The sequence below is a fragment of the Rousettus aegyptiacus genome, unplaced genomic scaffold (genome assembly GCF_014176215.1).
Source record: "Rousettus aegyptiacus isolate mRouAeg1 unplaced genomic scaffold, mRouAeg1.p scaffold_m13_p_3, whole genome shotgun sequence".
Classification (NCBI taxonomy): domain Eukaryota; kingdom Metazoa; phylum Chordata; class Mammalia; order Chiroptera; family Pteropodidae; genus Rousettus; species Rousettus aegyptiacus.
Window position 1 is genome coordinate 110,224,859 of NW_023416306.1, and position 25,575 is coordinate 110,250,433.

A 25,575-nucleotide genomic window follows, 5' to 3' on the forward strand; every position below is an offset into this window, starting at 1 on the left:
CTTCAAAGGACATGTATGAGAAAAATTAATTACCTAAAGCAAGAAATTTATGTATATATGTACTGGATATGACACAGAAAGATTTAATATGTTTAGTTAATGTTGAGAGTATAGAGGGTAGTTGGCTTGTTTTTTGTTTTTTGTTTTCCCTGCTCTTCCATATGATTTTATAACTCTTGACAACTACAGAAGAAATTTCCAAGCCAGTACTGGTTAAATGCAAAAACTTCCTAAATACCTATTAATGCAGAGCACTTTTAAAAGCACTGACATCATAGGAGAGGGTGGTTGAGGGGCTGGGTGAAAAAGGTGAAGGGACAAAGACGAACAAATTAGTAGTTATTAAACAGTCATGGGAATGTAAGACATAGCATAGGGAATATAGTCAATATTATTGTGATGGCTGTGTGTAGTGCCAGATGAGTGCTAAGAATAATTGAAAGGATCACTTCATAAATTATATTAATGTCTAACCATTGTACTGTATACTTGAAACTAATATAAAATAAAGTAAAATATAAAATAAAAGCACTGACATCATATCTAGTCCTCCTAACAACCCTTGAGCACAAAGAGCTCGTCACCATCAAATTGGATCTGTCTTCGGCCCAGAACTCTTTGCTGAGCTCCAGACCCCTAAAGCATACAACCTACTGCACATCTCCACATGGATGCCCCACAGACACCTAGGAGTCAAAATATTGATGATAGTCTTCATTATTTCCTTCCAAATCCTCTCTGATTCAGTTTGTCCTCTAAATGCCGTCTGGGCACTTACTTCTCCTTGCTTTGTGAAGTTTTGGCTGCTTCTCTTCTTGACTATAGTTTCTCCCACGGCCCCCAGGCCTCAGAACTTATCTCTGGCAGTTCTGTTTCTTTCTCCGCCCCTTGAGCTTTGGGTTAGTGACAGCCTCCCACTGTCGCTAGACCTTGGGTATCTCAATATCTCTTGTTGGCTCCCTTAAACCTGCTCACACATACATAAAATATTCCTCCAAAAGTTTCTTCGAAAATCCCAGCTGAGTGAGTCATGTGTTCCCTGTTGGTACCCTGATTGATATAGCACCAATCCTAATTTAATTTCTTTTTATATCAGCTTTGTTGCACAAAATACAACCTAGCTGCTCAAGCTAGAAATCTAGTAGTCCATTCCTACTTCCTGACACATGTGTCAAATCATTGACCTGTTTATCTCCTAAATAGCTCTAAAAGCATTCTCCATTTCTCTCTTCTCTTCATAATTTATTTGGTCCAGTCCTTCCAAAAGAACCTCCCTATTTATCTCTAAATGACCCTTCACACTGCTGATGAAATGGTCTTTTTATAATGCAATCTGACCAACTTATAGTTCTTACATTAGTTTCTATAGCCTTCTGGGTAGGTCAGACTCTTTAGCAAGGCCATAAGGAGAAGTTCTTAGAATCTTCCCTGTATCTCCATCTTCAGCTTAGCAGTTTGTTCTTTTCACACACACTGCCTACACTCCAGCCATGCAGATCTCTGCAGTCCTCCCATGCACTATCCTCTCCCACATTTCCATACCTTTACCCCTGCTTTTTTTTCTGCCAAGAACGTGCATCTCTCGCCTTTCTCACTGGCTGGTTCTAACCCATTGTTCCCAAACCTCCCTCCCTGCTGTAACTCCACAGGCAAGCTATGGGTGAATGATAACACACACTAGTGGTCAAAATGGTGCTGCAGGTAAGTCCTCCCTGCTCTCACAATTTCCAGACCAGTTCTTGTGAGGAAAATTTGGGCAGAAATCTTAGCAGGAATAAGTGACCATCCTGCGAAGCTAAGCACTTTTGTACAGCTCTCAAATTCATCTACCTTCCTTCATCTTTCTGTCACTATGCCAGTTCAGGACATTTACCATTTCTTTCCTGAAAAATTCATTAGCCTCCTCACTGTCCTCCCTGCCTTCAGTCTTACTCGCCCCAGTTCACCCTTTATACCGCCACCAGAGTAAGCTTCCTACATTGCAAGTCTGATCCTTGCTCACCTATCAGTGGTGTACTATTCATGTAAAATTAAAAAGTCTGAACTCTTTAGCATGGTACGTGAGGCCTTACACAAACTAGCTCTTGCTTATCTCTTTGGTTTTATCTCTTACAGCTCTTCCTTAAATCCTAAGCTCCAGCCAGACCCAACAAATTACAGGCTCCCAAATTCACCATGGCGCTCCTGCCTCAGGGCATGGTGTGTGGTTTGCCTTCTACCTGGAAAACCTCTCCTGCAGCTTCTTCTGACCCCTACTTGTTCCTTCAAGCTTGTCCAGCTGTGCCCTCTAAGCGGACTCCCTACTCCCCCACCACGTCCCTGCATGTTTGTGTTAGATGCTTCTAGCATATAATTTTCAATGCTGTATAATAATTACCCTCACCAATAGACTGCGGACTACGAGATTATCCAAAGAAAGAACTTTTTTATTATTTGTGTTTGTTTATTTTTACCTTTCTATCCTTCAGTACTTAGTACAGTCCGTGGAATGTAATAGGTAGGCAAATATTTGCCAAGTGAAGCTCCACAAATAGAGTAGCGGTAGCATACTGGTCCAGGAAAGAGAGACTTAGTATGCAGGTTTTTCCATGGCCAGCAGAATCTCTTCATCAACCTTCCCTTCTGGCACCACCTTCTCTGGAATCCTTTCTCACCTTAACCTTTTTCTTGTCTAAATGTGATGCCCTTAGGAGGCAAATGTTTTTTAAGATACTGACATGGGAGCATGAAAGATTTGGGCCTATATCTTTTCTAACTGTACAATTCCAGTTATATTCCTAATCTCCTTCCTGAGCATTAATTTCCTCTACTGTAAAATACCAGTAGCAGATAATACCACTGTGTGGCTGGGAGCATTAGGTGACATATTACCTGGCACATAATAGGTGCTCAAAAAATGTTAATCTCCTTTTCTCCTTTGTGTTCCCTCAGCACTCTGTATACATTCCATCAGCTTTCTTGTCTGCCTCCTTCCTTGGACTTGGAGTCAAAGATTGTATTTTTTATTTCTGTACTCACAGAACGCATGGAAATTGCACAATAATTTTTTTGTCGACTAAATAAAATCTCCCATTTTACTGGTTATCAGCTTGACACTTGGAGACATTAAGTAACCCATTCAAATCATAAAGCTAGGAAATGGCAAAGCCAAGAACCTCAATGCGAATCGAATGCTTAAGCCAATACTTGTTGGGTCCAATCGCATGAAACCATGAGATCACGGTATACACATATCTATGAAATAGGATCTGTACACATCTACAAAGGCATGTCCTCACAGTGACTGATCAAGTGCTAGGCCTGCTCCAACTTCCTCTGATGGAAGAAGAGGATTCAGTGTTTATCCCCATCACATACTTCGCCCTTCTTGTTCTACCATCTTCCTAAAATAAATAACTATATTATAATTTTGTTAAATAGTAAGAGCTTATATTATGATGGCTATGTAAACACTTTCCAAGTTAGTCATCTAATATTTCATTATTTCTCTTTTTTTCCAAACAAAATTTTATTCTCCCCGATATGAACATTTATGTTTGTTTGCTTGATTTTCTAAGATCTTATCATTACTTCAACCTCAAATTCTGCGTGTCTCAGACATCTCGCAAAATATTTGAATATACCATGTTCTATCGATTACATTTTTTTGGAGAAATTTATTCCAAAACATTGTGACTTCTCCAGTCTGGAGTGATTGGAGAGCGAACAACTGATGTGTCATGAAGTACCTTCACCATCATCCTTTCCTTTTCTCCTATGTCAAATCATTTGCTCTGTGTTTTCTTCTTTCTTAGTGCTCTCCCTTGTTTTGGTGAAGCACCTGCTCTAACAACTTTCTGAGAAGAAGTACATGGGAAGAAAATTGTTAAAGACCCTCACATCAGCAGCTGACTTCAATCTACTGTTACTTAATCATTTCCTTCACAATTTATAGGTATTCTTCCATTGTCTTACAGCTTCCAGTGTTACACTTGAGAACTACAAAGCCATTTTGATTCTTTAATAGTATATCCAGCTTTTTCTTTAGAAGCTTTTTCAGATCTTCTTTTTGGTATTCTGAAATTTCACAATAGCTTACCTTAGTGTAGACCTCTTTTCATCTACAGTGCTAGAACCTCAGAGGGTTCTTTCACTCTAGAATCTCATGCATCTCCATTGTGGAAAAAGTTCCTGATTATTTTGTTGATAATTTTCTTTGAAGTCCCACTGCCATTTGCTTTGTTCTCTCCTGTTGGAATTTATCACTTGAATATTGGTCCTTTTGAACCTGTCCTTCCTCTTTAATTCTTTAATTCTTTGCTCTGCTTTCTGGATGATGTCCTCAACTTTTTTTTTTTCAATTTTTTTTTTATTGCATTTAAAAAATTTTAATGATCATATTTTTAATTTGCAAGAGTTCTTTTACACTCTTTTCTCTCGCTTAGGATAATAATTATAATTTTAAAGGTTTTCTTCTTCCCGAATAGTCTATGTTTTCTCTAAAGTTTTTAAAAGTTTGTTTTGATCTTCATATTTCACGTTAGAAGCTTTCCTCCCCAGGTGTCTTCTGACTTTGGTTGTCAGCTCGTATGTAAGAATAATGAAGCTCCGAGAAACTGATTGGAACCTCCAAGTGCATGAGTGGGACCTGCTGACTGTGGGCTTCGGAGTACAGCAGTGCTACTGGCATTTGGTGAGTAGATGCCAGGAGCACTGGCCAACATAGGACATACATAGGACAGCCCCCACAACAAAGAGTCATCCTGCCCAAAATGTCAGTAGTTTGGGTTGAGAAATCCTAATATAGAGTATCTCACTGAGCCATTTAGTTAGAAAATCCCTGATTTTTTTTTTTTTTAATCTTTTTCTTGGGCTGTTCAGTTTCTGCAGACAAGAATTCACCAGACTCCTTCCTGCCTGGAGGGTACAGCCTTGATTTCCAACATCCTGGGAGTCAGCTGGGAAAAGTAGGCTGGTGGTTTAAACAGTGCGTAAAGGTCACTTATCACTCTGTTGACAATATTGTCTCCCCACTGTCAGCCATGGTCAATATTCCCCCAGTCCTGAGACTCTGTCCAGACACTAAACATCCAGGTTTTTTGTCAGGGTGGAAGCAAAGTAGTTGCTTGGCTGTATGAAGTAAGAAAGAAGACATAGAACTTTAATTTTTTTCTTAAATAAATTTTTAAACAAGCTTCTGATTTTAGCTACACTCTTAGCCTCTCTTCACTCCTAGTTCCTAAACCTTTATGGGAGGGGTAGGGGAGGCAGGTTTTTGCTAAATAAAATAGTTGCTGCTTGGCTTTTTCTAAAACTGGTGGCTTAGTTATCACTTGTCTGTCTGCTTTCTGTTCTTCTGTTCTCTGTGCCTTTATGGACATGTCGTCTTAAAATTCCTCGATTATCTTGTTAGTGAGATTTCTGAAGAGAGTGAGAGTAAATGCATGTGCTCCACCATCTGTTATGCAATCTTGCAATTTTATTTTCCATGCTGAAGCATTCATTGGTGTTCTCCAATAAGGAAACCCTGAAATCAATGTATCTATACTGAATACAAAGTAAAATGTGTGTTGAGTTTCTCATGGCCAGTTTGGAGGTACATGTTACCAGTGGCTTTTGCTGTCAGGGTGATTTGGTTGTGTTTTCGTTTTGTTTCCTCTTAAAGAGACTTACTGACTACAAATATGACAAAAAGCTAGTTTGGAGACCACATAATCTGCAGAATGCACTGTGATGCAGGTGCCAGGGGAAAAAAATTCTAAACCTAAACCCAAGAGAAAACAAGAATACAAACATATTCTGCTAAAAATAAAATAACAGTGTGGACTAATTGACTAACAGAAGTTCTCTATGAACAGAGTTCAGATTTTTCCAATTGATCAGCTCCCTGAGCAGCTGAGAAGTGATGTTAGCTCAATGTCACTGGCTGTGATCTCCCTAGAAATCTAATTTTTACCGTTGTCCTTTGAAATCTGGTGACTCTGGAGAAGACTGGATGTGCTCTGGATTCCCATCCCATGCACAGATGCCGTTCTCACCGCCAACTGGAGCATCACTTGCATTAAAAAAAATATATTAAAAAAAATTGTGCTTTGAAAGCAGAGAAAGGATATAGCCACACTTCCCAGGTACAGTGGGTGCTGGCTATGATCCTTTCACACTCCTGCTTCAAGTCTCGCATAAAGGCAGACACTGCTGCGAAGAATTTCTAATGCCAAGTAGAAAGCAGAATTAAAGGCACATTTGCATTGACATTGTGCAAATGAATGCAGTCCAGAGCAGCTGAAACCAGGGTCTAGAACAGTGGAACTTTTCCATTCTAATATCTAAGGGAACTTCTCATATGGTGTCATGGCAACGATATCAACTTTAATGGCTCTTCTAAAGAAAACCTTAAAGAAACATGATCAGAATACATGACGATTCGGCATTGATTTGATGAGCCAGCGATCAGAGTATTCATATCGTATTGTGTTTTGTTGAATATTTTTTAACTCTTTAGAAATTGCACAAATAATATTCAGCTTAGAAAAATTATAATATGCAAGTAACTAAAGAAAGCTTCCAGTAGTTTTTCCATTCAGATATAAGAACTGCCTCGGGTAGTTTTTCTAAATCTATATGCCCAACTCTTTTAAAGACAGAAAGCAAAAATATTGGGGGAACAAAGAATAAAAAGCTTTCCTACTCATAGACCTTTGCTAAAAGAATTTTGAAGAACTATCAATCAAGAAAGAAATTAAACCCAAAGTGGGATATTAGGATATGAAGAAAAAAATATGAAAATAAAAAGTAGTCTTGTTTATAAAGGTAAATATCTACTATAAATACTTGATGTTGGTGAGTGGGGATAAAAACAAAGCAACCATAACAGAAGAGGGATAGAAATTAACTTAAGATTGTATTGAGTTCAATGTATATTAAATGCTTAAAAGCAAACACAAAAAAAAGAATAGAAATAGAATGTAAAACTTCCAGACTAGTAGAGAAAAAAAAAATAACTAGTAAAAAAAAAAAACTAGTAGAGAAGACATCAATTCAATAGAAGTCATTGTCTTAGTCTGCTCAAGCTGCCATACAAAATACCATAGACTGGATGAATCAAACAACATAAATTAATTTTCTTACAGTTTTTGAAAGTCCAAGATCAAGGTGCCAGTCAATTCAGTTCCTAGTGAGGGCTCCCTTTCTGGATTAGAGGCAGCCCCCTTCTAGTTGTATACTCACATGGAAGAGAGAGAGAAAGCAAGCTCTCTGGTTTCATTTCTTATAAGGGCAGTAATCCTATTAGGAGGGCTCAACACTCATGACCTCATCTAATTGTAGGCCTTTTAACCAAAGGCCCCATCTCCATTATCCTGGGGATTAGGGCTTCAGCATATAAATTTTGGGAGGATACAGTCCATAATTGACGCTAAAAGAAGAAAAGGTAAAAACAAAAGCATGGTAAATAAAAACAAAATTCAGTGATAGAAGTATCAAAATGCGATTTATTCATTTGATAGCATACTGTAATCTATATGTATATCAATGAGAACAGATCTCAAAAACTAAATGTTGAAAAAAAAGCAAGATTCTGGATAAGTAGAATATGACTCCATTTGTATAAATGTTAAACACAGAAAACCATATCCTGTGTTTTCTACCTGGATATTTAATGGACATAGAGATAGATATTCGGTGTATGTACAAAACACACAGACTCATGGATAAGAACAGATGCCAATTTCAGGAGAAAGGAAGAAAAAACAGAGAAGGGAGCTGAGGAGGAGTATCTGAAAAATTTTAACACCCACTGGATGGCAGTCCTAGTGTTAAGTGTTGAAGATGACACAATGAGCAGAAACAGGCGAGGTTCCTGTCCTCACAAAGCTAATTATCTGAAGGAAGTCAGAAATTCATCAAATAATCGTTCACAAAATATAAATTGTAACTGTGATAAGTTCAGGGAGGGTAGCAGGGGTGCAGGAGTACGGGGAGAGGGAGGACTCTAAATGCAGAGAGCAGCATGTCCAAAAGCCTGGCAGGTGGAGTGAGCAGAGAGAAGGCAGTAGAGCTGCAGCTAGGGAATGAATGGGTGACAGATGGAGCTGAAGAGGGAGACAGGGTCAGGCCATTTATGTCTTGTGGATACACAAAGGGTAGGTCTTTATCTCTAAAGGGTCTTTATCTTTAAAGCAGCAGAGAGCCTTTGAGAGACTACTGGCATCATGTAGGGACTCTGAGAGACAGCGATGAATGAGAGGCTCTCTTGGGTAACTCAGTTCCCACCCCTAGAGCTCAGATTCCTCATCTGTAAAACAAAGGGGTTGGACAGGTGTTCTTAGTTTCCACTCAGCTCTACCTTCTTCTATTTTCTGAAGGGGGTCAGGTAAAAGGAGAACAAGAGAGAAAAACTTCTGCACTAATCCAGATGACAGACAGGTCTGTCTTCCAGAAAAAGCACAGAGCCAGTGCACGAAGCTTCTGTGAGGTCTGCCTCAGTTCTCCTAAACATATTTTCCCCAGTGATTTCCTGAGGCCTCTCTGATGGCTCCCAGCTGACCTGAAACATTCACAGCTTGAACCATCAGGAAGGATTATTTCTATTTTGACTGAAATCTCCCCTGCGTTTGGTAAAATGGAGCAAAAAATAAATAAATAAAAAATTACTGAAGGAAATGGATAGAATTGTACTATTCACAAAAAACAATTTGAAAACTAGATGAGGATACAGCAGGGTCTGTTTTACTATTGTCACAACTTTTAGGCATATTTAATTTTTTTCAAAAATATTTTTAAAAGAACATCTGAAAATTCATTGTTGTAAACCAGTGATTTTCAAACTTTTTTCACTATGAGCCACAAAATACATTTTTTTTTGGTGTGGAAATCTAGTACATATACATATAGACTAAAACAGAGTTTCACAAGATATTTACTCTCGCTATATACTCTGATATATGCTATTCTCTGCTCTGTTCGGTTATTTATCTTTTTTTTAATGCTGATTGGAACCCACTTAACTGATTTCAAGATTCATTTAATGGTTTGTGACTTACAATTTGAAAACATAATTCTAAACAGTGGCAAATTATTCTTCTGGCGAGCAGTTGAATATTTGCGCGTTGGCCTGGGTCAAAAAAGAATAGTGACTATTTGGGGAGGAATGAAAGAGAACAGTCACGGAAATTTGCATGGCCTTCTCAGAAAAGTCTGACCACCATCTGGCAAGGGCATGTCATCTGGGCTTAGCAAAATGAGAGAGATTCACAAACTACCACTTCTGGGTACGTGGCCCAATTGCCCAACTTTTTTTACACAGCTTTATTTGTTTCTAGAGACTGTACTGCCAGCCAAAGGTCATGACCTGCGCATCTGAGCAGCTTCTGAGCAGCACCTCCACCTGCCTCCTGTTTTCGCCTTCTCTGAGGTTCAAGCCAGTCAAGCATTTCTCTAACTTGCCCAGGTTATGAATTTACATCCTGTCCTCTCTCCCTCTTTCCATCCACTTAATGGTGACTTTCCTTCTAAATTCAGTATCATCAACAAAAGCAACCTCTCCCAAAGAAGAGGAATGAGGTCATGGCTGAGATTCCCTCAGCACTTAAATTCAGTTAAAGAAAACTTCGGCCTGCCAATACGGGAATAGGCAGAGAGGCTGACATCTGGAAAAGAGGACGTTTAAGATACATTTGACTTCACTATTTAAGAACTAAATGTCAACTGTTCGGTCCTTCGATTAATAGCAATCAGGTATCCCCCATAAAGGAAGGCGAGAATTTTAGGACTGAGTCATTAATTCAAAAGATATCAAAAAAAATACAGAATAGACAGCACCTTGATCCACTCTAAAATAACCTCAGGATGTGACTGTTGTATGCTTTATAAAGGGGCCCACAAACGTATGGATATCATATATGTGAAGTTTTCACTGACTGGAAGCAAACATTTGCAGTGGATGAACTACCTCTTAAAAAGCCCATTTCTTCAGCTCATGTAAATGTTGCCATTTGTGCTGAGTAGAAGGGCATTTCTGCTTCTCCTACTGCAAAAGCTGCATTTCTTTCAATATTAAGGTTAATGAGGGCTGGGGCCCTGTAATCTACATGAGTAGGTTAATTCTCATGTGTCCTAGATAGTTGAGAGAGAAAGAGATTTAGAACTTCTGCTGAAGGGGGATGCACACGCTGCCAAACCGGAAATGAAGGCATGCAAAGAAGCAAGGAAAAGCCCCATAGAAGGGTTTCTGCGTTTCAGCTCCTCCACCTATAAGGAGATGCCGAACACGGCCACGTCCTCCGTGTGTGCGACTGAGAGGTGCCAGTCCACAGGTATGTGATTCAAGATTTGATTATATTATGGTAAGAGAGATGTTTTGTCAAAAATTAACAGCTGCTATGACATTGCTGGTAGGATACAAATCTCGAGTGGATTTTCAGAAATAGAGCTATCGTCTGAGTTGATCTCATGTCCTTAGTTATCAAGGGCACAGATTTACAAGATGCCCATAGAAATGTCTTTATCTATGAAGTTGAAAGTTACAAAATATTACAAATGAATGAGACTGTTCCTACCCATTTATTCACATTTTGCCAAAGGCAAAGGAATGTGACCCCTATCACGGCTATCTCCCTCATTCAAGGCCAACTTTGACATTGTTGTGATGAAAAAGGTGAGGGCAGGGAATTTGAGAAAGCAAAAAAAGATGAACGAGACTCCTATTTATTAACCCCTGCAATGAAGACCTCATTATTATCTTCAACTATGTAGATGCTTCAATTTTTTAAATCAAAACTGATAAATAGAATGGTTTTGGATTTATTTAGTCTGACACTGTTTGGCTCTGTGCCAGACACTCTGTGCTAGAAAACCATGGTTAAAAAAAAATAGTCTAGTGGTAGAGACAGAAAAAAAAATGAGCAAACAAATAATATAAATTATGATTCGTATGAAATTCCAGAACAAATAAAACGAATCTGTAGTGACAGAAAAGGTTGTCTGGGTTGAGGTGAAGAGGATTGAAATTGGAGGAGCAGGAGGGAATTTGAGGGGGTGATGGAATGTGTTCTATTTTGATTGAGGTTGTAGTTACTGGGCATATACATTGTCAAAACTCACTGAATCGCACGCTTAAAATGAGCACATTTTATTGTATGTGAATTACAACTCAATAAAGTGAAGTTAAAATGAAAAATGATATAATATGTGATATGAAGGAAACAAACCAAGAGCGGAGGCAGGTGAGGCAGGAGTCCAACTTAGATGAGATGTCTCAAGCGGGCTTCTCTGCAAATGAGGTTCTCCAATACGAGGAGGAAAGAGGCCCGGGCCGAAGGAATCACATGAGCAAAGGCCCTGATGGTTTTCCTTATCTTTCTTGTGATAGGGACTTTATTAAGACAAAAGTAATAATTTTACCTTCTTTAGAGAGAAGGTATATGTGACCAGATCACCCCACCAAAGTCCTTCTGGATGAGGTACAGAGAGTTAAGAGCTAAAATGGTACAAGCTTTCTTTTTAAGGTGATGAAGATGTTCTAAAACTGACTGTCATGATGGCACTTATCTGTGAATATACTAAAAACAATCGAATTATACAATCTAAATGAGCGAATTGTATGGTATGTGAATTACCTCTAAAAGTGTTGTTGTTGTTGTTGTTGTTTTTAGAAAAATAAGGTAATATAATTCTATAATGAGGCAGGTTTGGGTGCAAACTTTGGACATAAGCTAAAGCAAAGTAACCTGAGTGATACTTTATTTTTATTTTCTTAGCATTTTACTCACTCGTTGAACCAACAAGCTGTAACTGGAGTTACTTCAGATAGATTTTCTATTTCATTCATATGCCCAAGAGAAATAAAACTCCTCCTCCCTGCCAAATGTCATAAAATTACCCAGTAATAGACTTCCATTTCTGACAACACGGCATGTTGGACACCCTAAACAACAATCCCAACTGAAATAATAAAAATTACAGATTACTCTTATTATTTTAAATATATTATTCAGCTAGCATTAAAATCACTTCAGAGCCCTATAGCTAAGTGAAATCCTGGGGAGGTAAGTGTCCAAAGCTGACGATAATAGTCAGAATAGGCTGGGTGACAAACACAATCTCAGTGGTTGACATAACAATTTATTTTTCATTCATGCTTTGTGTCTGCAGGGTCCCTGCTCATTCTAATCCTGTGAGGAGCCAGACTGATGGAGGCTTCCATTCAACATGTGAGTATTGTGGCAGATTGTTTGATTCCTTTGATCACGGTTCATTCTCTAAGAGTGCAGATATATATATTTTATTTTTTATACCCTTACTATTTAGATTTATATTTGAAGTAAACACTCATCAAGTTCTTCCTACTGAATCCCTCATCCCTACCAACCTACAGTTTTCTTTTTAAAAATTGGAATCTTCATACTGTATTTTAATGATAGAGCTCCCTTTTGTATATTAAAATCAAACTAGTTATTATAACACAATAGAATTGACATTCCAGGGTAATGGATACAAAAGAGAATATGGCTAGCCTTTACTGTAAGATTTAAATAGTTTTAAAATAAGTTCGTTTGACTGGAGAGGAGGCTCAAAGTAGAATGAAAAGTGCTTCCTACACTACGAATTCAGGAAGCCAAATAAAGAAAAATTTTAAAAGGCCTTATATGTAAGGCCATGGTGATTATTAATCAAACTCTTTAAACCCTTTATCATGAAGTCATACTTTTTCTTATTTCATAAAGCTATTTCTTTATCATCCTCTCCTTTGGCAGATGAAGGAGAACCTAGTTTTATATTCTCAGCCTTAGGAGTATATGCTCCCTAAATTCTCTTGTCGCTCTTGGACTATTGAGCTTTTCTGTAAGGATCTCTGTTCACTCAACCATTTCAGACCCAATGCCAGAATTTACCTTCTGTATTTTTAGTTTTTAATTTTTGCTTTTAAACAAGATAGAAGTTTATTTCTCTCTCACTTAAAAGTCAGGAGGTGGAAAGTTCAGAGTTTTACGGAGTTCCAGTCAGCTCTATGGCCATTAGGGATATAGATTTTTTCTATATATCTGTTCCTCCAGAATTTACCTTCTTTAAATAGCATTCAATGAACGTCTTCTCTTCTCAGGAGATATCATCAGCAAACGCACATATTCTCTCATATCCATGTTTTTCCTTAAGTGCTCACTCCTGCATGATGGAGATCCCTTTTATATATTAAAATCAAACCAGTTATTATAATACAATGGAATTGACACTCCAGGGTAATTGATATGAAAGAGAATATGGCTACCCTTTACTGTAAGATTTGGTAGGAGAGGATTTAGCTGGAAGACTTGGCTTGTGGTACCAAATTCTCCCAAGTCAACTCTGCTCGAAACAAACATGCATCTGTCTGTTTATTTATGCTGATTCTGTAGATGCAAAGTGAAGAATGGAAACCCAGGCTCTTGAACGGGGATGAGAAGAGGGGCAGGGAGGATAGTGGGAGTTGAAGAGCACTGAAAAACAGAAAGGAAATTCCCTTCACATGGCCAACAGCCCAGCCATCTGTTGATTCCTCTTACCTATATGACGTGTGGGAGTGCATGCTCATGTGCACGTGTACACACACACACACACACACACACACATGACTCAGCTTCTCCTGCCCCACCACAAGTCTCTTCGATTTGTCTTCCAAAGAAGAGCCTTAGTTACCTCTTTGCCTTTCTTCACTTCCTTATACAAATTTGCTTTAATTGTTTTCTCTCTCCTAAGTGTTCTATTTCTTCATTTTTCTTACTCTGATTCTTTGGCTCAAGAAAAACTCAGGATGTACAGAGAAACCATTGCAATGTGATTTGAAGGGAACTTTGCAGCTTGCCTCCCCCTCTACCCATTCCTCCCCGACTAAGCCTCCAAAGTCCATGCAAGAAAGAAAGAGGGGGTTGGGGAAGGAAAATAAACTTTGTCCTAGCTTACTTGAAGTTCTTATCTGGACACTGTGCACTGTGATTAGTATATTAACTGCATGATATCATTGCATTCTCACGGCAACTCTGGGAACACAATTTTAGTGAGCCCTTCTGTTCTGAAATTCAGAGAAACTAAGTAAATTATCTATAGGTCACTCAACTAGTCAGTGACAAAACTAGGATTTGAACTCAAACCTTTTTGACTGAAAGCCCATGCAGTATCAATCCTTCAGGTTAGTATCATAAACTATATGCAGAAAACTATTGTTAAATTATGAGAGTGCTCTCTAGTGGGAGAATATGTTCTAACTTTGCTCTAGAAACATAGATTAGGTAATTGATACCTTAATTAGCATAGTCTGCTGTTGAAGAATGCAGGTAAAGGACAGGTTAAGTGTCTTCATAATAGAGAGGTAGGGAGAATGTTTTGGGTAGCCAACATTGGGTGCAAGACACTAGTAAAAAGTCTAAAGGGTAGGTCCTACAATTAAAGATGCCTTGGAAAAATTTTACTATTTTGCCTAAGGAGGGTTGATTTTTAATAGCCTTTATGACGTCTGCTCTAGCATATCCTACTCTATATGACACCTACCCTGTCACTATCCAGTAGTATTTTCAAAGTTCTTCAAGTCCTCTTTCTGTATTAAAGTTTAAATTGTTCACCCAATTCCTTGCTTACACTTGACTCGAGTCCATTTCTCATCTACTATTAATGCCACATTTTAATTCAGCTTTACTGCAACCTTCTCTTGGGTCGGATTTCTTTCTGTCTCCCCTCTGCAACCCTGATTCCCATGGTAGAGCAATAAGCACACAACACTGCTGAGGGACATTGCAGACCACTCCTGCTTACCTCTCACCTGACTCCGCTTCCTTTCCCAGGCAGGGGAGAGGGCCCAGAACCATAAGGACTCAGAGAGTCTTACTTGAACTGAAACTTTTTATCCTCCTAGTCAACCTTTCTTGATCTATGCACACAGAGCTGGTGAGTGAACTTCAGGGAACATCTAGCTTCAGCCTCCCTGGTGACCAAAGGTATACTTTTGCAATCTCCCCAAAAGCTTTTTTTCCTGTATCTTCCTAATTTGAGTTTGGTTGCCATAGCAACAGCCAAACTCTGCTGAAGGAGAGATTACTTGTATAATGAGCCTGGAAGACACTAAGATAAATATAGACAACCTTTGCTGTTTTAGGCCCAACAAACTAAAAATTTTTTCTCCTATCTATCAGTTACCAGGAAATATTTATAGTATTTATGTCATGTTAATCATAAAGTTAATCTGACTTATTATTTCCTTTTAAACACCTGATTAAATTGGTCATATAGAAATCACTGGGTTCCTAGATCACACTAGATTCTGGAAAAAATTCAATCAATCATATGTACACCATCCAAAGCTTCTTATTCTTGCCCCCATTTTGTGTGAGCGAAGCAATTGTTTTTCTCACGTCCTTCTTGGGGCTTACTAAATTAAATAAAACTGCTGAACTAGAAGTTGGAGCCCTCTAACAATTGGTCTCCCCTTACAGACTACCATAATTTTCTCTTGCTCTGGCTCTGGGTATGGTGCCTATGCCATTTTGTTCCCTTCCTTTGAAGAATTACCCCTCTCTCACTCAATAATTTGGATTGGTCCCTGTTGTAGGGATGGTATGAGTCAGTCCTCAAGCCTGGCCAGATTGAGACTTCCCTGGAATTTTTGTCAGAGCTATATGGAAAGACACTCTTTTGATATAGAGGCTAAGTCAGTAGATGGTGAATCTTGGGCCATGATGTCCAATATGTGGAAAAATCCTATGTTAGTTTGCTTGGGTTAGCATAACGTGATAGCACAAGCTGGGTGGCTTAAACAATAAAATTTCATTTTCTCACAGTTCTGGAGGCTGGAAGTCTAAGATCAAGGTGCCGGCAGGGTTGTTTTCTGGTAAGGCCACTCTGTCTGGGTTGTAGACACTTTCTTGCCATGTCTTCACCTGCCCTTTCCTTCATATGTGCATACTTCTGATATCTCTTTCTCTTTTTATAAGGACACCAGTCTTATTTGGTTAGGTCTTCACCTTATAATCTCATTAACCTTAATTACCTCTTTAAAGGCCCCGTCTTCAAATACAGTCACATTGCAGGGTTAGGGTTTTGACATATGAACTTTGGGGAGATACAATTCAGTCTATAACAAATCCTATAGAAGAAATGGAAAGAAAGAAGGAGCCACAGCGACAATATTTTAAGCCCTGAGTTCAGTAAACCAATTCTACTCTTCTAAATATTTTATTTCCTTTAGTAATTTTCTTTTTCTAACTCTGCTCTCTTGATCATTTAAACACATGCACAAAATACTAATCGCTAATGGCCACTGTTAAGAAAAATGACAAAATGGTATTTCGAGGTATTAGAAATTAACAAAAAAAATTGTTTCAATATAAATCAAGAGGAAATATCATGATCTATAATGTTTTTCTTACATTACATCTTAACCAAAGACATACTCACTATATACATCTCAATTATTTTACATATGTGAAGGTGGTCTTATGAAAAACTTTGTTGCTTTAGTAACTACCTTACGCACAATTATTAGAAAATTTAGCTAGTCTAATATCTTATATCCTATCATCAAGCAGGGATGAGAAAACTTTGGAATTCAACAAGAATCTATGTGCTTACCACTTCTCATGCCCATATCAGAAGCCAATTCTGAAAGCTTCTACTTTTAAGTAGAAATAATAATCCACATTCCTTTTCTGTTTATAGATAGAAAATACCACAGGTGATGCCTCAGCTAGTTGTTCAAACTTAAAGTAGTAATACTATATTCAGAGGATAAAATTTGTAATACTTATGTACTTAATTGGAAAGATGAAAAAAAGAGAGACAGAGACTGGCTAAATCACATCTCCCTGTATTTCCCCCAAATCTCTCTCCTTGGCTGATATCTATCTTTTAAGCCAATCTGTGCTACAGACTACAATTGAGGGGGAAAAAAGAAAATCTACAATAAGGTTTAGATCTTAAGAAAATGCCAACAAATTTATTACTTAACACATAAAGGACTTACATTCAACTATGCTAAATATGAAACTAAATTTTGAGCTTCTGAAGCACAGAAATTGTGCCTTCATCTATTTTTATGTCTCCTGCACCTACTAACCTGCCTGGCCCAGAGTTGGGGATCAATAGATGTTTGTTGAATGAATAACATAAAGATACAATTACAATCTGGAATGATAATGACTATGGCAACTTACTGAAGATATCTGATGAGCCTAAAATATTCTTTTTGAACCCAGATTCCCAAATGCATGTGCGATAGAATGGAGTTACTCTTGATGTACTATGACTAAAGTTTTATGTCTCTATGTTTATAAATTTAGTTTTAAACTTTATGACTAAAGGTGGTTTTAGAAGCACCATTAGATTAGATGTCAGAAACTCTGGATGCTCGTCTGGGGTGTTCCACAGAAAAGCTGTTTAACATCGCACCAGTTATCTAATCTCTGCATCTCGATTCCCTCATCAATCAATAAAAGTTCAATTAAATCCATCCAAATCCTGTAACAGTTCATAAAAAATTAATTTGAAAATTAAAAAAAATTTAAAACTTGTGCAATAAGGTTCATATCTACTTTCTAAAGTTGATTTCTTAAAATTCATCAGCTCCCACCAGGCTTACAGGGAGCAAAGGGAATATTGTAGCTTTCTACTCTCCTTCCTCCCCAGGACTTCATAGCCTTCACTCCACTCAACCTAAGATGCCCAGATTTCAAAGAAATGAAGAGACTGAAGACCCCTGTCCCACAAGTTAGTCACTGAGTAGGGAGGAGTATCTGGTACCCGTTTCCTCACATTTGTTTTGAACCTGCACAGCGGTCCCAATTTGTTTAGAGGGCATTTAGAATGGGCCTAAGTGGTGGGCTTAATGGTCAGCTGACCTGAGTGTCTTGCCACTAACATGCATAGTCCTCAGGAATACAATTGAAGAATCCAAGAACTGAGAATTTAACCTATTTAAAAATAATCTTTGACTTTCTCGCTACTGATATATATGTGGTTACAAAAGCAGCTGCAACATATGCTAAAACAACAATTTTCAATTTTCATAGCGACTGATCTTAGAGAATTGTTTTTTCTGATTCCATTTCTTGCTTATGTGAAGCTAAACCAGATCCATTTTTCAGATATGAAATAGATTCACGATTCTGTCCCAAAGTGCAAAAGCAAAATTTAGTCTTGTAATCATCAGATGAATGTCACACTAATTCATCTGATGAACTTTGTGGGGCTGTAATATTACAATGCACCTGCTGTCAAAGTAACCAGTCTCGGGAGTTCACGGACTAAAGTGAGTGAACACTGACCCCACCCCAAAAGGAAATAAGAGAGTCTTTTGTAGGTTGCAAGTCCTGGTCTGGTTTATTTAAAAAGCAATAAATATTAGAAGCACAAATAAATTGCACGTGTGTAAACAAACTGTACAATGATTGATGAGAGATGAGGGAGGGTGGTTCGGAAGACTCCAAGAAGCATCATAATACTGTCATCCTGAAAGTAAGGTAGACTAAGAGAGAAGGCACCTTAGAAGCATTTGCGGTGGACGATGGAGGGGCCTGCTTCATCATACTCTTGCTTGCTAATCCACATCTGCTGGAAGGTAGACAGGGAGGCCAGGATGGAGCCCCCAATCCAAACAGAGTACTTACGCTCAGGGGGGGCAATAATCTGCGGAAAGAAAATGAAGACTTGCAGTGAATTCTGAAGCAACAAAACAAGCCACATCTTGGGTAGATTCACAGAAAAAAATGTTAGGCATTAATTCACTGTAACGTAGGATATTTCATACCACAAATTAATATGGCTGAATCAGTTTTATGCACTATCTTCTATTTCACTATTTCTATTATCAAAGACACTACAAAATAGAATTTCCCCACTTCTCTATACTTGAGTATAACATGGCAACAACTTATATGCGTGGTGAGGCCAAACCCAATAGTTAGGAACTTTTAAAATGTGTTGAAAGATTTAGGTTATTTTTTTTTCTTCAAAGATTTATTTTTATTCAATGCTTGAAAGCCTTTTTAAAGTCTTGGGAACAGTGCTAGAAAAATCAGAAAAAGTGTTAGAAAAAGTGCTAGAGAAGCTAAAAGGTAAAGTCTTTAGGAGACAGGAAGCTAAGTGTGGGGAGAAAGAAGTTAGGAATGCAGTTTCTGCTGGAATACCAAGACCTGCCTTGGCTTCCCCACACACATTAGTTCTTTACCTTAATCTTCATGGTGCTGGGAGCCAGTGCAGTGATTTCTTTTTGCATGCGATCAGCAATCCCAGGGTACATGGTGGTACCTCCAGATAAGACATTGTTGGCATACAGGTCCTTGCGGATATCAATGTCACACTTCATGATGCTATTATAAGTCGTTTCATGGATGCCAGCAGATTCCATACCTAGGAACATATTTAAAAAAAAAAAAATCACAAGGCACTCTGGCCAGGGGGCTAAGATAGAGGGAAGAGAACAGGACTCTGTTGTTAAACTGTCACCATTTGTCTCTGAAACATATGTTCTTCTATAAGATACACTGCAGGAACAGGTGTCTCTAAAAGTGCTGACAGACCATAATAGACTGCCAAGAAATGAACAATTGTGTTTAGCACCTGTTGGAGTGAACACTTGCTATATCCATCAGATGTATGAAGATGTATTGGAAAAGGATAAGACAAACGTTTAAGTTCAATTCATGCAATTTTTATGTATGGACTAAAATAAGATCCTCACAAGCTTCCTCTTGGAAATGATTCCTTAGGAAGAAAATGGTGACAAATAAATATCCAGTTATTACTATGAAGATGATTCTTATTACATTTAACAATGAGTAACTCAGAGGGAAAATCTCACTACTTGGTGATAAAGTTTATTGGAATAAATTGGCTCTTGTGAGTAACCATCTCTTTCTTGCAGATACAGATTATTAAGTTACTATTCTGTCTCATGCTATATTTTGAGATGAAGTCAGTGTGTCATCCTTTACCATTTCAGTGCAACAGAACAGTGATGGCCATCCCTTTAATGATTCACCAGGACCTGAGATTGAACTGCGTGGGACTCCAAGCTATGACTTCTTTTAACTCAAGAGCCCCTTATGCCTTCTTCATTGTAATAGCTTTTATTCTGGGACCTTCTAAGATTTCCAGCGAAAAGCCGTGCCTCTGCACCAGACCCTACAACTCACCGATGAAGGAGGGCTGGAAGAGCGTCTCAGGGCAGCGGAAGCGCTCGTTGCCAATAGTGATGACTTGGCCGTCAGGCAGTTCATAGCTCTTCTCCAGGGAGGAGGAAGAAGCAGCCGTGGCCATCTCATTCTCAAAATCCAGGGCAACATAGCACAGCTTCTCCTTAATGTCACGGACAATTTCACGTTCAGCTGTAGAAATGAAGGGTATCACAGTTAAGCTCTGAAGAAGAAGTCATTGAATTTGCTGCTGGAAGGAAAAAGGAGACATGTGCTGTGGCAGATGAAACACACACTTACCGGTGGTGACAAAGGAGTAGCCACGCTCAGTGAGGATCTTCATGAGGTAGTCAGTGAGATCCCGACCAGCTAGATCCAGACGCATGATGGCATGGGGCAAAGCGTAGCCTTCATAGATGGGGACATTGTGAGTTACACCATCCCCAGAGTCCAGAACAATGCCTGTCAGAGGAATAGACAAAAAGGAGGTAAATCTCTGAGGACACCATTGCTTTTAGTTGTGGCAAAGCCTACTTCCAGTCTTGGCTAAGATAAACTAGCATTGGGCATGGATCCAGATAAAATTAGATCCCTTACACAAGAAGAATAAAAATGAGCATAATAGATGCTAAATATGAAGCTTGCAACAGCTCATCCTTTTTAATATTGTGGTAAAAAAATTTCCCCAGGACACTTTCAAATGACCATCCCTCTGTCAGCCATTAGCACGTTATGTAAGGCATCCAAGTCTGTTTTTCTTTCCTCCCATCTAACTTACTTACACATGTTTCTCTCTTTCTTGACTCAGGCCCTGTAGGGAATATGGGTTCTCCTTGGCAATTTTTCCCAGGGCCTGTGATGGTATGAACACATACCAATGACTGCTACATTCCAAGCTGATACATTGTGTAAAGCCTCATCATATGACCTCACATACTTTCAGCTCTTAGATACCTGTGCTCTTGAAGCTAATCTTGAGGTACTGTGATTACCTTTTTCTCTTAGCACAGACACTTTCCCAGGGAGTGTGAGAGAAGGGGTCATTCTTTTTTCATTTGGGGAAGCTGATTCACAGCAAGGTCAATGACTTGTGAATGTGATTCATCAGTGACTGTCCCCAAAGCCCAAACATACCTGTGGTACGGCCAGAAGCATACAGGGACAGCACCGCCTGGATAGCCACGTACATGGCGGGGACATTGAAGGTCTCAAACATGATTTGGGTCATCTTCTCACGGTTGGCCTTGGGGTTCAGTGGGGCCTCGGTGAGGAGAGTAGGGTGCTCCTCAGGGGCTACGCGGAGCTCATTGTAGAAGGTATGATGCCAGATCTTTTCCATGTCGTCCCAGTTGGTGATGATGCCGTGCTCGATGGGGTATTTGAGAGTCAGGATACCTCGCTTGCTCTGGGCCTCATCTCCTACGTAGGAATCCTTCTGACCCATACCCACCATGACGCCCTATAAGAAGAAAAAGATGGGAAAATCAAACTTCCACTATGTCAGTGATATTAATTTATATCTAACTGCCCAAGTCAAGGAATACCTTATAAAGACCAGAAATAAGAAATAGGATTTCACCCCAATTTAGAAATATTACTTAAAATCAATCTAATACCTTCTTCTAACCCCTCCTCAAGAGATATAATTCTATTGTTTAGAAATAACTGGAGGGAGGGGAACAATGCTGTTTTACTGAAGTAGAGCCTTACCTCATTTTAAAAATACCATAATGCTTTCATTAAACTATGAAGCTCATCACCCATGTCAACTAAAATATAAATGACTACTTTGTGAAACGACTGCATTAATGACACACTGTATTTCTCCTAAGGAAAGACTTTGACATTCATCAAGTGAACATAAAAAGATAGGCTGCTATGCCATTATCACCCTGCTGGTGAAATCCAGCCTGTCCAGCGCTGTCCTGGGCCCATACAGTTCTCCCTGGCAGGCTGTCTGACCAGGCATGTGGCAAAGCCAGAGAGCATGACATTTCTCTTAATAAACAAGGTGGTATGTTACTATCACCATGGCACTTACTGCCTCTGTCACGTCTGGATTCTAAAAACGCAACAGCCAGGAAGCAGATAGATTACATCTTTTGGGAGCCCTGTCAACTGGCTGTGAACAAGAGGGAGGAATGTGGGTTGGCTCTGGCTGGTTGAGAGAAGTTATATTATTATAAGTTTTGAACACGACTGAAGAGGGAGGCCAGGGAAAAAAACTGAAGCGTACAAAAGGTAAAGGTCCTGAGGACTAAAGATGAAGGTCAGGAGTGGAGGAGAGAAGCTGATGCCTTTTCACACCAGGGAGTTGGACTGTTGGAGAGCCCTGTTCCTACAGTGGGCAGGAAAAAGATGCACCTTTCGCATCTCCTTCCGCCAAGGTGTGAAAATTGCTGGTTTTGGCTTGGATTTGAAGCGAATCCATCTTTTCCTCATTTGATCTAAAGAGTTCATGAAACGGGATGGGCAGGTGAGACATTTCCTAGATTGCTGGGCTGAAGAGATGGCCAGAAGAGGTGTGGAGTGAGGCTGGAGACTGCTCCCCATGAGAGCAGGCCAGGCTGGACTGCAAGTGTACCTGGTGGCGTGGGCGGCCCACGATGGACGGGAAGACCGCGCGAGGCGCATCGTCGCCCGCGAAGCCGGCCTTCACCAGCCCGGAGCCGTTGTCGCACACCAGGGCGGTGGTCTCCTCGTCGTCGCACATCTTGGCACAGCTTCAGCGAGGTCTGCAGGAAGAGAGTGGGGCGACCCAAGCTCGGTATCTGTGGTGCTGGCTTTCTCCTCGCCCGGGAGGAGAGGACAGAGCAGAGGGGGCTGAGGAGAGATACAGGTCACCTCCCCACCCCCCACCCCCAGGACAGAAGAAGAAGGGTGGGAGGAAGGAGTGGGGTTTGGGGTTCGGGTTGGGGTTGGGTAGAAAAGGGGAGAGGAGCCACCAAGGCTCCCTGGACAGGGGGGCTCACCCTCTGCCCCCGGCACAAGGAGTGAGAGTCACCTCCCCAGGTCCTCCCCAGCCCTTTACGTTTTCGCCCTTTCACAAACTGGGAAGCCACTTCGGCCCCATCCCCATCCCCATCCCGGTCCACGCCTGTGTCCCAGCTGGAAGGAAGAGCGCCCGAGATCAGGGACCCCTGACACCTTATGGGAGACCGTAGGGCTCCGCTTCCGCGCCCCTCTCATGTGACGACCCAGCACAAAAGAAGTTAGAACCAAGTCGCAAAGTTAGGTCTTCAAAAAAAAAAAAAAAAAATTGCCAGGGCGGCCGGAGCGCGGGGACTGGCTCGGGGCGGGCTGGCTGGACAGGTCTGGTGCCGGGCCGGGAGGAGGGACGCGGGCGGGGCGGCGCTGACTCACCGTCCGCGGGTCGGGCTCGGCTCGGCTCCGGCGGCGGCAGGCGCTGGGTGCCCCGAGCCGGGCGCGCTGCTTTATAGCGCGCTGATGGACGGGGTCAGTTGGAGCGGCCGGGGGCAGGGGTGGGGGGCCCTGTCGGGCACCTTGCCTTATTTGGTCGCCTTCACAACACTGAGGAGCGCCGAGGCCATTCATGGAGCCAAGGGCAGGGGAGAGGATCAGCCCCGGGGGCCCCCAGACCATGTAAGGAAGGGGAGGGGGCAACCAGGGGGATGGCCAAATAGGGAGCTAGGGAGGGGCGGGCGGTGAAGGGTAGGGGGTAGGAGAAGACTAAGTGACGCCTTCCCACCCCTCCCGCTTCCTGGATGTGCTGTGGGATGGTTCCTCCGCAGCCCCTTCAGTCTAAGAGACAATAAGCCATACACAGGAGGGAAGTCTTGGCACCCTGCCCTCTGCTGAGGGGTCCTGACAGCTGGGCCAGGGCAGCGGAGGAGTGACAGCGGCTTCTCATCTTGCAGGACTAGGAGCTGGAGGAGCAGAGTCCTGGCAGTCCTCATGGGCCCAGAGGGCACCAAAGCAACACATTTGAGTTGCCAGAAAAGGGACACCTGGGGCAGGGCACCCTTCTGGTCTGTTCTCCACCAGCCTGGACAACTCTACTCAGGGAGCTGGGGCCGTCCTCCTCCAGGGCGGAAAGCTGAGATTAACCAAGGCCACCTTAGTCCCCAACCCATTCATGGCTCAGGGTATGGCCAGGGACAAGGCTTAAGGAGACCTGTGGGGAGAGCTTGGCCTAGTCTTGCTAAAGAAGGGGTCAGGTTTACCCCAGCCTGGACATCATATAGCTCTTCATGCTCCCAGGGTTTTACTTGAACTCGGACTCTGGTTTCTTGTCCAGGAAAGGATCCCCTGTTGCCAAAGCGAATGAAGACACAAATGCCAAAAGTAGCTTGTCCCCTTGCAGGTGGATAGATGAACATCTGTAAGCTGGGGGCAAGACCTTCATTCTAGCTGGAGACAAGACAGAGAGAGCAGATATTATTGTCAGGAAGATAACAGCAACTTCAATCATATGAATATATAATCTGGATGAGCAGTATGGTCATAACCAGGAATGATTTAGAAAAGCAGAATCTTGGGCCTCACCCTAGAACTACTGAATGAGAATCTATATTTTAGCCAGATGTCCAGTTGGTTTGTATGTACATTAACGTATGAGAAGCATTGGTATAAATGACTGATATCTGCTCCCTGGAAATAGATTTCGAAGGATCTTGGGACTTTGGAGAAAGGAACGAAAGACAATGTAAAACAGGGAGTGGGGAAAAGATCAGAGACAAGAGAAGGACACAGATCACTAGTTTGCCCTGGGGTGCCCTGTATTCTCAGTCCTTGACTGGCACTTTGATTTTTAATGCTTGTGTTTTTCCTCCCGTTCACACCAGTTAAAAATAGAAAACTGGGCACAGGCATCCATCTCTAGAGTGGTCTTGGATTGATACGCTGAGGAGGCCTGCTGATTAGATACTTGTACAGACTGGGGAATGCTGGGCCCTCCCCGCCGAGCTCCCCAACCATGTTTGGGTTAGTCTGGAGAAGAAATTGTAGGGGCAGCTGGGTGATGGAGCCAGGTGAAGGGCCTGGCTGGGATCTCTCCCCGCCAGCAAAGCAGGCCTTTTACAATGAAAATGCCCATGGACAGCCTGCAAAGAGCCGAGCTGCCTCGGCTCAGGCAGATGCAGAAAAAAACAAGAAAAAGGAGACATGGGACTGGCGTCACAACCACACAGCCCTGGGTTCAAATCCTGCCTCTATCACTTACTACACATTTGGTCTTGGGCAAGTCACTTCACTGAGCCCCAGATTTCCCCATTGAAGAGAGACATAATAATTCTTTTCTGGCAGGGATTATTAATTAGTGTAATAATTAGAGACAAGTGAAAATAAAACACATAGATGATAAAAGCAAATTGTAACTATTACAATTCAGTCATGGCTATCCTTTTAGAGGCAGCAGTAGCTCCTTGAATTGGGTCAATTTCATTTATTTATTTATTCAGCAAATATTTATGCGGCAAGAACT

The 25,575-nt window shown here is 40.9% G+C and overlaps 1 protein-coding gene and 1 long non-coding RNA gene across 2 annotated transcripts in view; one reads left to right on the forward strand and one right to left on the reverse strand.

Annotated features, from left to right (window-relative positions):
* The window catches only part of LOC107508083, a 29,002-nt gene extending 8,876 nt beyond the window's left edge, over nucleotides 1-20,126 (forward strand). The window contains exons 2-5 of the long non-coding RNA XR_001596247.2: nucleotides 4,540-4,672; nucleotides 9,300-10,292; nucleotides 12,130-12,188; nucleotides 19,940-20,126. This is a non-coding gene — a long non-coding RNA (uncharacterized LOC107508083). The remainder of the gene's footprint in view (nucleotides 1-4,539; nucleotides 4,673-9,299; nucleotides 10,293-12,129; nucleotides 12,189-19,939) is intronic.
* ACTC1 (actin alpha cardiac muscle 1) lies at nucleotides 18,296-23,674 on the reverse strand. The gene is made up of 7 exons (XM_016139609.2): nucleotides 23,496-23,674; nucleotides 22,717-22,867; nucleotides 21,267-21,591; nucleotides 20,433-20,594; nucleotides 20,133-20,324; nucleotides 19,166-19,347; nucleotides 18,296-18,624 (listed from the first exon to the last, which is right to left on the reverse strand). The coding sequence occupies exons 2-7, from the start codon at nucleotides 22,843-22,845 to the stop codon at nucleotides 18,481-18,483; spliced, it is 1,134 nt and encodes a 377-aa protein (XP_015995095.1). The 5' UTR covers nucleotides 22,846-22,867; nucleotides 23,496-23,674; the 3' UTR covers nucleotides 18,296-18,480.
* Nucleotides 23,675-25,575: the final 1,901 nt, after the last annotated feature.